This window comes from Denticeps clupeoides, chromosome 1 (assembly GCF_900700375.1).
Source record: "Denticeps clupeoides chromosome 1, fDenClu1.1, whole genome shotgun sequence".
NCBI classification, from domain to species: domain Eukaryota; kingdom Metazoa; phylum Chordata; class Actinopteri; order Clupeiformes; family Denticipitidae; genus Denticeps; species Denticeps clupeoides.
The window spans coordinates 12,702,000-12,714,444 of NC_041707.1; the positions used below are offsets into that span (position 1 = coordinate 12,702,000).

The 12,445-nt window shown below is 42.7% G+C and overlaps 1 protein-coding gene across 1 annotated transcript in view; it reads left to right on the forward strand.

Annotated features, from left to right (window-relative positions):
* Positions 1–10,939, forward strand: part of pxdn (peroxidasin) — a 48,235-nt gene extending 37,296 nt beyond the window's left edge. The window contains exons 17-23 of the mRNA XM_028971279.1: positions 1,533–3,036; positions 3,449–3,583; positions 4,356–4,564; positions 6,192–6,303; positions 6,388–6,520; positions 7,560–7,673; positions 8,334–10,939. Coding sequence (XP_028827112.1) covers positions 1,533–3,036; positions 3,449–3,583; positions 4,356–4,564; positions 6,192–6,303; positions 6,388–6,520; positions 7,560–7,673; positions 8,334–8,465 — 2,339 coding nt within the window. The 3' untranslated portion in view covers positions 8,466–10,939. The remainder of the gene's footprint in view (positions 1–1,532; positions 3,037–3,448; positions 3,584–4,355; positions 4,565–6,191; positions 6,304–6,387; positions 6,521–7,559; positions 7,674–8,333) is intronic.
* The last annotated feature ends 1,506 nt before the right edge of the window (positions 10,940–12,445 follow it).

Genomic DNA, 12,445 nt, shown 5'->3' on the forward strand with positions numbered 1-12,445 from the left:
TTGCCAACTTTCTTAACCCCAAAAAGGAATACTTTCTTGTCACCCATATTTCATAATGTGTCAGACAATTCGGGACGGTTGGCAACCCTAGGACAAAGCAGCTTACCAGCTAGGCTAGTATCAGCCATTGTTAACATTGCAAATGTTCTTTCATTTGTTTTTGTTTCCACCCACTCATTTAAAGCTATTTAATGTATGTATGTGACATTCTAATACAATCACCTAAACATCTACACTCTGTGTCAAGTTGAGCAGTATGAAGTTCAGTTTAAGCTGGAGCCCCCTTTTTCCACCAATGTACCTGTGGGGTCTTAAAAAGTTGAAAAAAATCTTAAATTTAGTTTTCTTACTTAAAAAGTTATTGACAAGTCACAGGTATGAGCCAGGCTAATAAACAACAGATTAATAAACACCGCGATACAACGTCATTCATCCAATTCATCCTTCGGAGGTGAAAATAACAGGCGAAATTAAAGGATCTGCAATGTCATAACTTTCAAGCTAAAAATAAGATTTTTGACACATGGAATGCTGAAATTGTTGCCTCAATGCTGAGCAATTTTGGTATTTATTGGATGTTGTATTAAGTGCTGAACATAAAAGTTTCGGACATGAGAATTTTTTTTTTATTTCTTATGCATTTACGTCAATTAGAAATGTGCTTGTCTTAAGACGACAGACGTGTGTACCAGTTTTGGGGCGTGTAGGTCTTTACACAGGAAGTACAAAACACTTACGTTGTGTTTGAAATGTCAGCATTAAGTCACTGTTCAACATATGATAAAGTCGTTATCAGTGCTTCAAATGGAACTGCCCAAATTTGTCCGGTCACAATATGGAAAACTAAAAGCTCATCCTTTCTGTGATCAGTTGGTGGCAAGAGTTTTTGAGCATGGGAATGTCCTCAAAAATGCCTAAAACCTCCAATAATAATAATAATCCTTACAGATACAATAGGGCCTTCGACCCTTTAGGGCTCGAGCCCTTCATATGCCAAGAAAGGTGCAACGTTGGTCTTAAATTTAATTTAAAGTGGTTTTAAAAAGGTCTTAAAGTTAAAAAAAAAAAAGTATTTAAGTTAATAATCATGGGGGTATCCTATTCCACATCTGCCTCCTACATAAAAAGAAAGACCTACACAATTTCTCTTTTAATATTTGCTTAATCCATTGTACTATTGTGGTTCAGTAGGCACAGGGCTGGGACATACCCTAGGTGAAGTAGCCAGCCCACCAGAGGCAGTGAGAACAGACTTTTGAAATTAGTGTTAATAAAGAATTCTATATTTGGTTGACAAATGTCTTAACACTTACACAATACTTTTAAACAGTAGCTGCTTTTCAGATACATGCCTACTTTTGTCTGGGACGTATTTTAACCATATATAAAATTATTGATTGTGGCATGCATTGCTATACTTGAGACATGGCAGATTGTCAAGTGTAAAATGGAAAATAACTCATCTTACCCAAAAGGATACATGATAAAATTCCTAATGCATTTGGAATTTGTCTTTTTTATTCTCTCCTTAGCTTTCCGTTACAACGACCTGGTGTCCCCACGCTTCCTAGATATGATTGCTAACCTTTCGGGATGCACTGCACACCGACGCATCAACAACTGTTCTGACATTTGCTTCCACCAGAAGTACCGCAGCCATGACGGGACCTGCAACAACCTGCAGCACCCTATGTGGGGTGCATCTCTGACCGCCTTTGAGCGTTTGCTCAAATCTGTCTACGACAACGGTTTCAACTTGCCCCGTGGTGCCACGGTAAGAAGGCACAATGGCTTCCAACTGCCCCTGCCACGACTGGTCTCTACCACCATGATTGGGACAGAAACAATCACTCCAGATGACCGTTACACCCACATGTTAATGCAGTGGGGTCAGTTTTTGGACCATGACCTAGATGCGACCGTGGCCGCTCTCAGTCAATCACGCTTTTCTGATGGACAGCTTTGTGCCTCGGTGTGCACCAACGATCCACCCTGTTTCCCCATCATATTTCCTCCCAACGATCCTCGGCAGCTTAGAAGTGGAGCTCGGTGCATGTTCTTTGTGCGTTCCAGTCCGGTATGTGGCAGCGGCATGACCTCCCTGCTCATGAAATCAGTGTATCCACGGGAGCAAATCAACCAGCTCACATCCTACATCGATGCTTCCAATGTTTATGGGAGCTCAGACCATGAGGCGGAAGAGATCCGTGACCTGGCCAGCCAGCGGGGGCTGCTGAGGCAGGGTATAGTGCAGAGGTCGGGGAAGCCCTTACTGCCCTTCGCCGCAGGCCCTCCGACTGAGTGCATGCGCGATGAAAATGAAAGCCCTATCCCCTGTTTCCTGGCTGGTGACCACCGAGCCAATGAACAGTTGGCCTTGACAGCCATGCATACTGTATGGTTCCGCGAGCATAACCGCATTGCCACAGAGCTGCTGCGCCTCAACCCCCACTGGGACGGTGACACCATTTACCATGAGGCGCGCAAGATTGTGGGAGCTCAGATGCAGCACATAACCTACAGCCAATGGCTGCCCAAGATCTTGGGCGAGGCAGGAATTAAGCGGATGGGCGAGTATCATGGCTACAACCCCAATGTGAACTCCGGCATTTTCAACGCCTTTGCCACTGCCGCGTTCAGATTCGGTCACACACTCATTAACCCCATCCTGTACAGACTCGATGAGAATTTCCAGGCCATCCCTCAGGGACATATCTCCCTGCACAAGGCCTTTTTCTCCCCCTTCCGAATTGTTAACGAGGGAGGCATCGACCCACTCCTGCGTGGATTGTTCGGGGTGGCGGGAAAGATGCGTGTGTCCACCCAGATGCTTAACACTGAGCTGACGGAGAGACTCTTTTCGATGGCACACGCAGTTGCACTTGACCTGGCCGCCATGAACATCCAGAGGGGTCGTGACCATGGCATCCCGCCCTACAACGACTACAGGGTCTTCTGCAACCTCAGTACAGCACAGTCCTTTGATGACCTGAGAAACGAGATCAGGAACCCCAATGTGAGGGAGAAGCTGCAGAGGTATGATTCCTGGTTGTTGCAACCAATACACAAGTAAAAGTACATTGTGCAAGATTTGGTACTGACTGTATGTAATCAATTTATCGTTCAGTTTCTGTTAGACCCAAAGAGAGAAAACTATTTAGAATATGTCCTCTGGACAGCATAAATTCCTCATCCCTCCGGGTAGGACTGAGGGCAGAATTCATACTGAAGTAATGCACTAGCATCCTTTGAGATGCAAAGTGGTATTAAAGGTAGCAGGGGCTACTGTTAGCTTGTTAGCATGCTAATTTAATTTTAATATCTTTGCAACACCATACATAGGCATAATACATAGGCATAGGCACAATCGCTCTTGAACATTGCATTATTTTTGCAAATGCAAGTCACTTTTTTTCATGTCTTGATTCTGATGTTTCATTTGTCCCAGACTGTATGGAACTCCTCTGAACATCGACCTTTTCCCCGCCCTAATGGCTGAGGACCTGGTCCCTGGCAGTCGACTTGGGCCCACACTCATGTGCCTACTGGCTGCACAGTTCAAGCGTTTGAGAGATGGGGACAGGTATTTACTCCCTTCTTTCCTACAGTCAAGATTCCAGAACGAAATATGGTTAAGACACCTTTTTAAAGCAACAGGATAAAAACAATGGTATGTATATAGTTAAAGGTCTCCTATTAGGAAAATTTCACTTTGGGCTAGTTCCCCTAGCCTGTCTATTGTCCTGCAGTGGCTAGAAATGGCGATATGTATAAAGCGTGCGTTGGTCATTCTGCTTCACCGTTCAGAGAGCGCTAGCTCAGACGGTCGGATCTGGAATGTTTACCTCCTGTTTTTCATGCTTTTTCCGCCGAGAGAATTTCCCACCCCTCCCCTAAAAAGTAACTCCACCAACGGTCATGGCTTCCAAATGTGCGAAGCATTCCAACTTCTCGATGACTGAATAGGAAAATGAGTTTCGTCATGCAAGATGCTGTAAAACAGCATTTTATTTTTTTCTGGAAAACCGCCGACACGACTAACTGGTTGCACCAAACATTGTGGTTGGTGAATGGTGTTGATGATGTCATTTCCACAAATGCCCGCTTACTTCTATTGGCCGTTCTCCTCCTTATTCCGCCTCTCTCCTCCTTGTCTGCATTTATAGCTACAGACACCAAAATGGTGCATCCAGGGGAAATCTCACTGTGGGACTGGTTAAAAGTGGCTGTAACTGTGCACCACGGCTGAATTTCAGAAAGAGAAAGGGACCACTAAGACGTATATAAAAGCAAAAAAAAAAAAAGTAACAACAGGAGACCTTTAAAGGATGTTGATGTGTTGTGTGACATCACAGGTTTTGGTATGAGAATGCAGGAGTGTTCAGTCCCGCTCAACTGACTCAGCTGCGGCAGGCGTCCCTTGCCAGGGTTCTCTGTGACAATGGAGACAACATCACCCAGGTTCAGCAGGACGTCTTCAGCCGGGCCCAGTTTCCCCATGGCTACAGCAGTTGTGACGACATTCCCAAGATCGACCTGCGTATGTGGCAGGACTGCTGTGAAGGTAAATTTGTGTTTATGCCTTAAAATACTGCTTCCGTGTTCTGTTCTTATTGCCTTGAGACTTTTTTCATTTACAGTGATCATTTTCAGACTTTTGTCTGTTTTTAGAAAAACCCTGATAAGGAAGCTTTTATCACACCAGACATTATACGTCTCATAGAGACCCCATTATACATTTTAGGTATGATTACACTGAAAAGTGCTGTGTGTTTTGCATCAGTGTTTGACGAACCCAGCGGTGGGGATGTGGGGTATCACCATCCGTTGTCTGTTCAAGGATTATGTCAGCCAGCATTGCAGGCTGGGATGAAGTAAAGTCTGTGTGAACTGTTCCAGCTCTGTCGAAGGTCATGGGGTGAGAGAGTCAGCCTGCTGAACAATACCAATTACAGTCTTCTATAGGTCCTGTGTTATGAGCCACAGATTGTTTGGTTTGAGTGCTTTCCGGTTTCCTCTTGTGCAGATTATCTGTCCCCTCTGGTTGAGGAGGGTTGAAGTAAAAGAAAAGTAAAAAGTCTGATCATTGTTTTAGTATGCAAATTACGCCTCTGTTTTTGTGTATTTATGTTGTACATAATTATACCTCATAAATGAACATATTCAGTGCAACAGTTTGTTTTGGAATTGGGTCTTCTGTATAAATGTTCTCGATGTTTACACCTATTGAAATTACAACAGGGTGGCTTTGTGGGTCATCTGAGCAGCTTTATTGATGTTTATTTATTTATGTATTTTTCATCTGTACATCTGGCATATAGCTTTATGACAAGGGCTATAATATAGCAAAGTGGCTGGTCTTGACAGCTTCCGTAAAAATCATTTTATTTTCATCCTGCACTAGATTTTATGACGTTTTTTGATTAATGTTTGAAATCTGACCTTGTGTCCAGGTAGCCAGACAATTCAATAGCCGAGTTAATAAACAGGGAATATTCTGTCTCAATAGTAACTGTTTACAGAGCAGCAGGATGTACTGGGGTACAGTGAGCCAGAACATGAACACACATGCTGTGATGGCTGTGTGTGTGTGTGTGTGTCTGTGTGAGAGAGAGAGACAGAGCCTTACTATAAATTTAAGTGTGAATGCAGACAGATATTTGTTCTCTTACAAAATGGTTTTACTTTTCTTACAAAATGGTTTACACTTAAATTTATTTTAATTTATGTGTCTGAGAAAGCAACCATAATACTGATAATGAACGTCTGAACCTTTTCCAAGTGTTACACAACACATTTATGGTGCTCCACTGCATAGACAAGCCTGCCTGTCTCCAGGCTCTTCAGATAACAAAGTGCTAGATCTGATCTGGGTTCAGCTAGGGTAATGATTTGCGGGACAGCATAAGCAGCAAAGTGATTTCAGGTCCGTTTTTCTTTTTTGACTCAGCATAAAAGGCTAATGAGAGCTTGTCTGTCTGCCAGCATGTCTCTGTGTGTATGTGCGTGCACAGCATCAAATATACTTGTGTTGTCTGTTTTCATGCAAACTGAGCTTCTGACTCATTGTCAGACTTTGTCCCCATTGTTCCCACTGTTTCTCGGCTCTCTGTGTGATCATTGTAAAGAGGAAAGTAACTACAAACAATCTGTGGCTCACACCAGTGTCCTGCTGTTTTCATCTCCCACAGACTGCAGGACAAAAGGACAGTTCAATGCTCTTTCCTACCATTTCCGCGGGCGGAGGTCAGTGGATCAGAGCTACGCTGAGGAAAAACCGGAAAAGGGCCTTGAAAGCGGCAGGTAAATGCACAGCCAAAAAAAAGATTTGAGACGATAAATCTTCATACGTTTTTTGAACACTTTTGTCATGCTTTGCTTCTGCAGCACACTGCAAAACTCTTCCCCCACCCATGTAAATGTTTCTGTCCAAGCTGAAGGAAAAACTGAACCCACTGCCAGAGAATTTCAAGACTTTGTTGTGGACATGCAAAAGACAATTACAAGTTTACGAAAGCAGGTGAGAGCAAAGTCACATTAGCCATGTCGAACCGTCTAGTCATCCCTTATTGTTAATATCCTCAGTTGATGTGTTGATGTTTGCAGAATACTAAGTATATGATAGTAAATTTCCACAAATGCCCACTTACTTCTATAGGCTGCTCTCCTCCTCAATTTAAATCTTCAATTTAATGTAATTTTTTGCCTGGCCTTCAACCCACACATGCCTCTGTCATTAGTCAAGGCTTTAGTCAGATTATGCATAAACTGGACCCATGGCATCCATTCGGACATGAGATCTCAACACATTTGTTAAAACCAGCCTGGGTTTGGCCTGTGTTGTAAAGGCCTGGCCTTTGTATTGTTATATTCCCCCCACTGGGGTGCGCCTGCTTTTGATCTAGACAGAGAGGCCAATTAGCAGCCTGTCAGCAGACCAAGGCTTTCACACAGGACTGCCGGTGGTTTTCCCATCAGCATTATAGGCTTGGATTTTTTTAAGACCCCTCCCTCTCTTGAATTGAGCACAGAGACTAGGATCCCATCAGCCCTGAAGGGTCATTGTCTGAGCTCACACTGTTTGACTAATGTTAAACAGGATATCCAAATAGTGGATCATGTGGCATCTTGCACATGCAGAGAGCTTTAAACTGAGCACACTGCCGCTGAGTTTGAAGTGTTGTTTTGCAGGTATGGATGTGGTTATGGCTTCAACTCCAAGCAAGGAATTAGACTAACAGGGTTTTGTATTATATTCTGACTGGGGATATTTACTTTTGGGGATAGTTACTGTAATTAGATAGTCAAATAAATTTAGCATGGCTGGATTTCATGTTATAGAGAAAGGCTTTATGCAGATCAGTTTTTCAGGCAAAATAATATGTGATTTATTGCAAATTGTTACACATAACTAAACCAGGAATTTCTATGAATTTGATGAAAATAATTATGATTATGACAAATCGTCAATGAGGATTTTCCAGTTTGGCTTATTGCAGTGCCCTCTAGAGGTAAAGTTTTTGATTCATGTTATTTGTGTGTCCCTGTTCTTCGTACAGATTAAAAGACTTGAAGCCCGTCTGAGTAGGACTGACTGTACTGACACAGAGGGCCAGGAGCACAGTGATGGGGAGCGGTGGAAGAAGGACGTCTGCTCGACCTGCGAGTGCAGAGTATGTAGCCGGTCTAGTTATGCCACACTAAATGTTCATAAAAAATATATCAGTACATTTTCAGATCTCTAGCATACAGAGCACTTGATTATGTGTGATAAGCTGGCCTTGTCCTGCTGTAGTATAAACTGTGTTTATTTTATTATAGTTGGGAACATGAGCATGTGGTGCTGGTCAAGCTTCCTCCAGCAGCCGTGCTGATAGGATCTCTCATGGGAGCGATTGTGTTTTTTGGCTGACCTAAATAAGATTCCGTACCCATGCCATGCCACCTTTTATTTTTCTTCCTGCGTGGCACCCTCTCATTCATGAGCTGCATGTCAGTAAAGTGCTCATGTGGCTTTATGTCATATCATCCATGCAAATGCAACATAATATGGCTTATTTTGCAAAAACAAGGAATTCATATGCAGACCACTTTAAAGGGGACTACGGCCAGTGGAGGTCCTGATTTTAGAAGCCGTCATAGCCTGGTGGAAGAAATGTGTCGCCAGTTAGCAGTGAGCTGCCTTTTGTTGTAAACATACAATGAGAGGCATGTAAGAAATTAGTTACAGTATGAAGAATATTTTAAGGCCACAAATAACATTACCAATGTTAAGAAAAAACATCATATTTAATGCCATGGTTTTTACAGCTTTGCTCTGCTTGCTTTGTTAGGATGCCCAGGTAACATGTTTTGTAGAGAAGTGCACTCCTTTGGACTGCCACCATCCTGTGACGCTGAAAGGCGCTTGCTGCCCTGTGTGCCCAGACCAACTCTCCTTCCATGGCAGCAACCAACTTGCATAATAACCTCAGGACCCCACAAGCATCCAAGAGAGAGACCTGGCGGTGCACTGTGGTCACCGGTATTCTGTAGCCTCATTTTTATATATATATTTTTTACTTTGTCTTCCACTTTGTTCTTAAACACCCCAAGGCCAAATGCCTGAAGGAATACAGTTGTAGAATGTGAACCTGCTCCAGGAAAGGTGGATGTAAGACTTCACCCTCCATCATGTGGTCCTGGGCTGTCTTGATCAGTTCTCTCTACGCCCATTTTGAGGACCTTAAGAAGAAGGAAGTGCACTGCCAGCGTGCACTAAAGGGAAGTAGGTTGACCATTAATGTCTCTCGAAAGTGTTCTCAGGTCAGAGATTGTAGAAAAAAATGGTGCTATGCCCCCCTTCATTGCGAAAATGACTTACTGGCTCTCTTCCTCTGCATAATGACTTATTACCCACAACCTAAAAGTATTGTTTTGTTTTTGTTTTCATATTTTTTTACCATATGCAAAGCATCTTATTCATTATGTGTCTTCTCAGATCACATTTCAGAGTTCTTTTTAAGTACTCTGAAGACATTATATATATAATGACTAGTGATATTCAGCTTGTACTTAACTCTTTTATGGTGCTTTTATATCATATAATGAACCTATATGTATAAATAAATATACATTTTTTTCTTCCTACATATCACCTGCTTTCATTTGAAGATAATGTGAAATAGCTTTTGGAAAAAAAAAAATAATAATGATAGTCTACTGATTACTGAATGTGTGTGTGTGTGTGTGTGTGTGTGTGTGTGTGTGTATGTGTGTGTGTTTCCAATGGCAACTGCCAGATAACTAACATCTGTTTTTTTATTTCTCCTGTTTTCTACCGGAAGTCATGTAAACTTTTTTTTTTTTTTTGTTTAAATTTTTTTTGGGTTGTAGTCAGAATTGTGTGTCCTCTTATATGATGACCTCTCCTTTCGTTTTGGAGCTGCTCTCTGAATATGTTTGTGCTCTATGCTATTGTTTTCTATTTTATGCATAAAATGTCCAGATCCTTCCATGGCTGACTTACAACTTACCAGAGCAGTATTTCATGTCCGAAAGCCTTTTCCATGCGAACCCTTCAGTGCTTTTATAAATGGACCTAAATTGGATCCTGACCATCCTGAACCTCACCACATCACCTCAACCTCACTAGAAGTAGACACTTCTGTACACCAGGGAACAGATTTGTACAGATACCAGCGTTCATGTTGTTGTTTTTTTTCCTGGTTGTTCTAACTTAAAAAAAAAAAGAATTACAACCTCACAGCATTTAGCAGAACCTTGGCTGGAACATTTCATCGAAACACTTAGAAATACCACTGCAGTTCTCGTCCCCACTTTGTTCTTAACACTTACTTGCCACAGGAAGGCAAGTTGACAGTTGTGTCAAATGAAATGATCTTTTTCAGCTATCTTTCTTTAGGTCCCTTTCTCTGCACCTCACATGTCAGCTCTGTCTTTGGGACCGCCACCACTCATGAGATCCGTGCAGATGTCTGGCTCTCGTCTTCAGGGTTAGTGCGCGACGTGCGAGCTGCAGGGTGAGGTCACTGCTCTGAGCGTGATGCATGCGCTGCACCTCCCTGACCCTGTTTTCACAGTAATGAAAGCCATATGGAGGAGGGAGAGGGAGCAAGAGAAAAGGGCGAAAGAAGGGGGATAGATTAAGAAAAGACGTCTGTCGTCCCCTTGGCTCACATTTCTTTTAGCCGTCTCCCGGCGGTGAGTCATCACCCAAAGCAGTGAACAAGCAAACTTGCCAGAAAAGAAAAGAGAAGTTGAGGCACATATGTACATACTCTTTCTTTTTACCCACATTTCTTGGATGCCAACGTCTGTTTCTTTTGCATTTGTTCTACATGCAAAATGAGATTTATATTCTCTGTCAGGAGGCAACTGGGGGAATTAGGTATTTAGAAAGCACCACTATTGACTTTTAGCTCCATGTACTATACCTGCTTAGAGGTCGTACAAAAGGATCTCCTACCGAGAGGGTGTCTGTTCTTTTCTGTTAACGTAGTGCAGACCATTGGGCGTACTGTTTCATCGCTATAGGACAATTGAAATTTCCAGTCTCTGCTATGCCATATGCACACAGTGTGGCCACGCTGTCATTTGTTGTCGTGTTTCTATATGCAGATCATCAAATGTGTTTTGACTGAACTTTGAAATTGTTCTCTGGCAGTGAAATTGGTTGATTTTTGAGTGTGCTCTTTTGGATTTCTGAATGTTACATAGCCTCTTTATTTTCTCGCACCATGCCCCTGTGATCAAGCCCCTAATCCCAGTCTTTCTGCCCACGTTCAGTGGCGTGCACTGCCCTGGAGGACTGATAATGCCTCACCCAGTGACTGGTCAAAGTGGATCTGACTGTTGTATTGTATGTTTGCCAAAGAAATTGTTTGCACTGTAATGTATGCCTCTCAGCAGTAATAAATTGGGCCACATTTGAAATAAAGATTGTCTCTGCGTTTCTTTTAAATGACATGCTCTAGAAAGCACAGTTATCAGTACAAGCAAGCTGTAACATTGCTTAGACTTTGTTTTCAACATTGTATTGCCTGAGCAGGGATCAGCATGGAGCAGAGGGTGAATACAGGGCAGGGTATCATATGATATTCCAAACATTGCGTGAGGCTTATGCAGAATGATGTCCCATCAGTAAAGAGCGTAAAATCAGTAAAGCCAATGAATGTCGTTCTATGACTCAGGTAATGAGATCGGGACACTTATGTCCACAAAACTGATCATCTAAATGACAAAGATCATTTAAAAACATTAGTTATTTGTGTCAAATTATTATAAAATTAGTAATTTATTTATAATTAAAATACATTAGAGATTCAGTTGCTATACACACATCCTTGTGCTTGATATCTGAGCAGAGTCATGGCATGCCTCAAGTTTTCATTTTCAGGTTGAGGATGAAATGTATTGAGATCTGTGCATGTCTAGAATTGTCCAATCTGGGATATCAGACTTGAAATCTGTTCCGGTTGTTGTACGTGTTGTTTTTCAGATGTATTCTTATCTCAGTGGGGAAGTGGCACTGTTTTGAGCTGCTTTGTGCAATATGCAGGATATGCAGGTGCTGCTGTGTTTATGTGGTCAGATAAATATCTGAGATGCTCACAATCCACATGAGTCAAAAAGGAAGCAACAGTTGCATCCAAAACAGGCAACAATAGTGTCTTCCGTGGGTCTGTTTAGCCGCCTTAATTGTCTCTGTCTGTGCCGACGGCGTACAAAGCTGTAGGTGTAAGCAGGTGGTCTTTGAAGGCCCATGCAAGCTAGTCGTGAAGTAAACAATGGATGCTGTGTGCGCTGGGCTATTATGTGCTCATGTGCAGATTTCTTGCTCTCTACATCAGCTACAGCTGGTAGGTTCGCAAGGCTCCGTTCTGGTGGAACTATTTCTCACAGCCAGAAGGAGCGGGGGCAGATGGAAACTGGATGCGGAAATGACTTTTCCTGAAACAGCATGGATGAAAGTGTGGATCCCTCTTCAGGAAAAGGCATTACCTCGAACAACGTGGGAGCTCGGCACCAGAGACAAACATTAACAAAGGAGCTAGCTATCATCCCACAAGCATCAGATGACATTGTGGCAGATATTGTGCAGCGATTGTGCATTCAGGCTATGTGACTAAAAACAGTGGACAATGTCCTCCTGATTCTGAATAGCAGCGCTCACAGACATACTGTTATCGCGGTCCCTCTCATAGCCCTCTCACACGCCCTGTGTTGGTTTGTGGAGGCTTGACGCTCTGTTAAATAAAAGGAGGAGAGTGTATGCGGTTGACTGGAAATGCAGAGTCCGTCCTGCCACGCCACAGTGATGCGTGTCTCCCGTCTCAATGCTCTGCACCAGCTGGAAGAACCTCGGGGTAAAAAAAGGACAACTTCTCTCTCAGTTTGCTAATTATCTCTTTTCCACTGTCCTTTTCCTCCATTTCAACTTCCA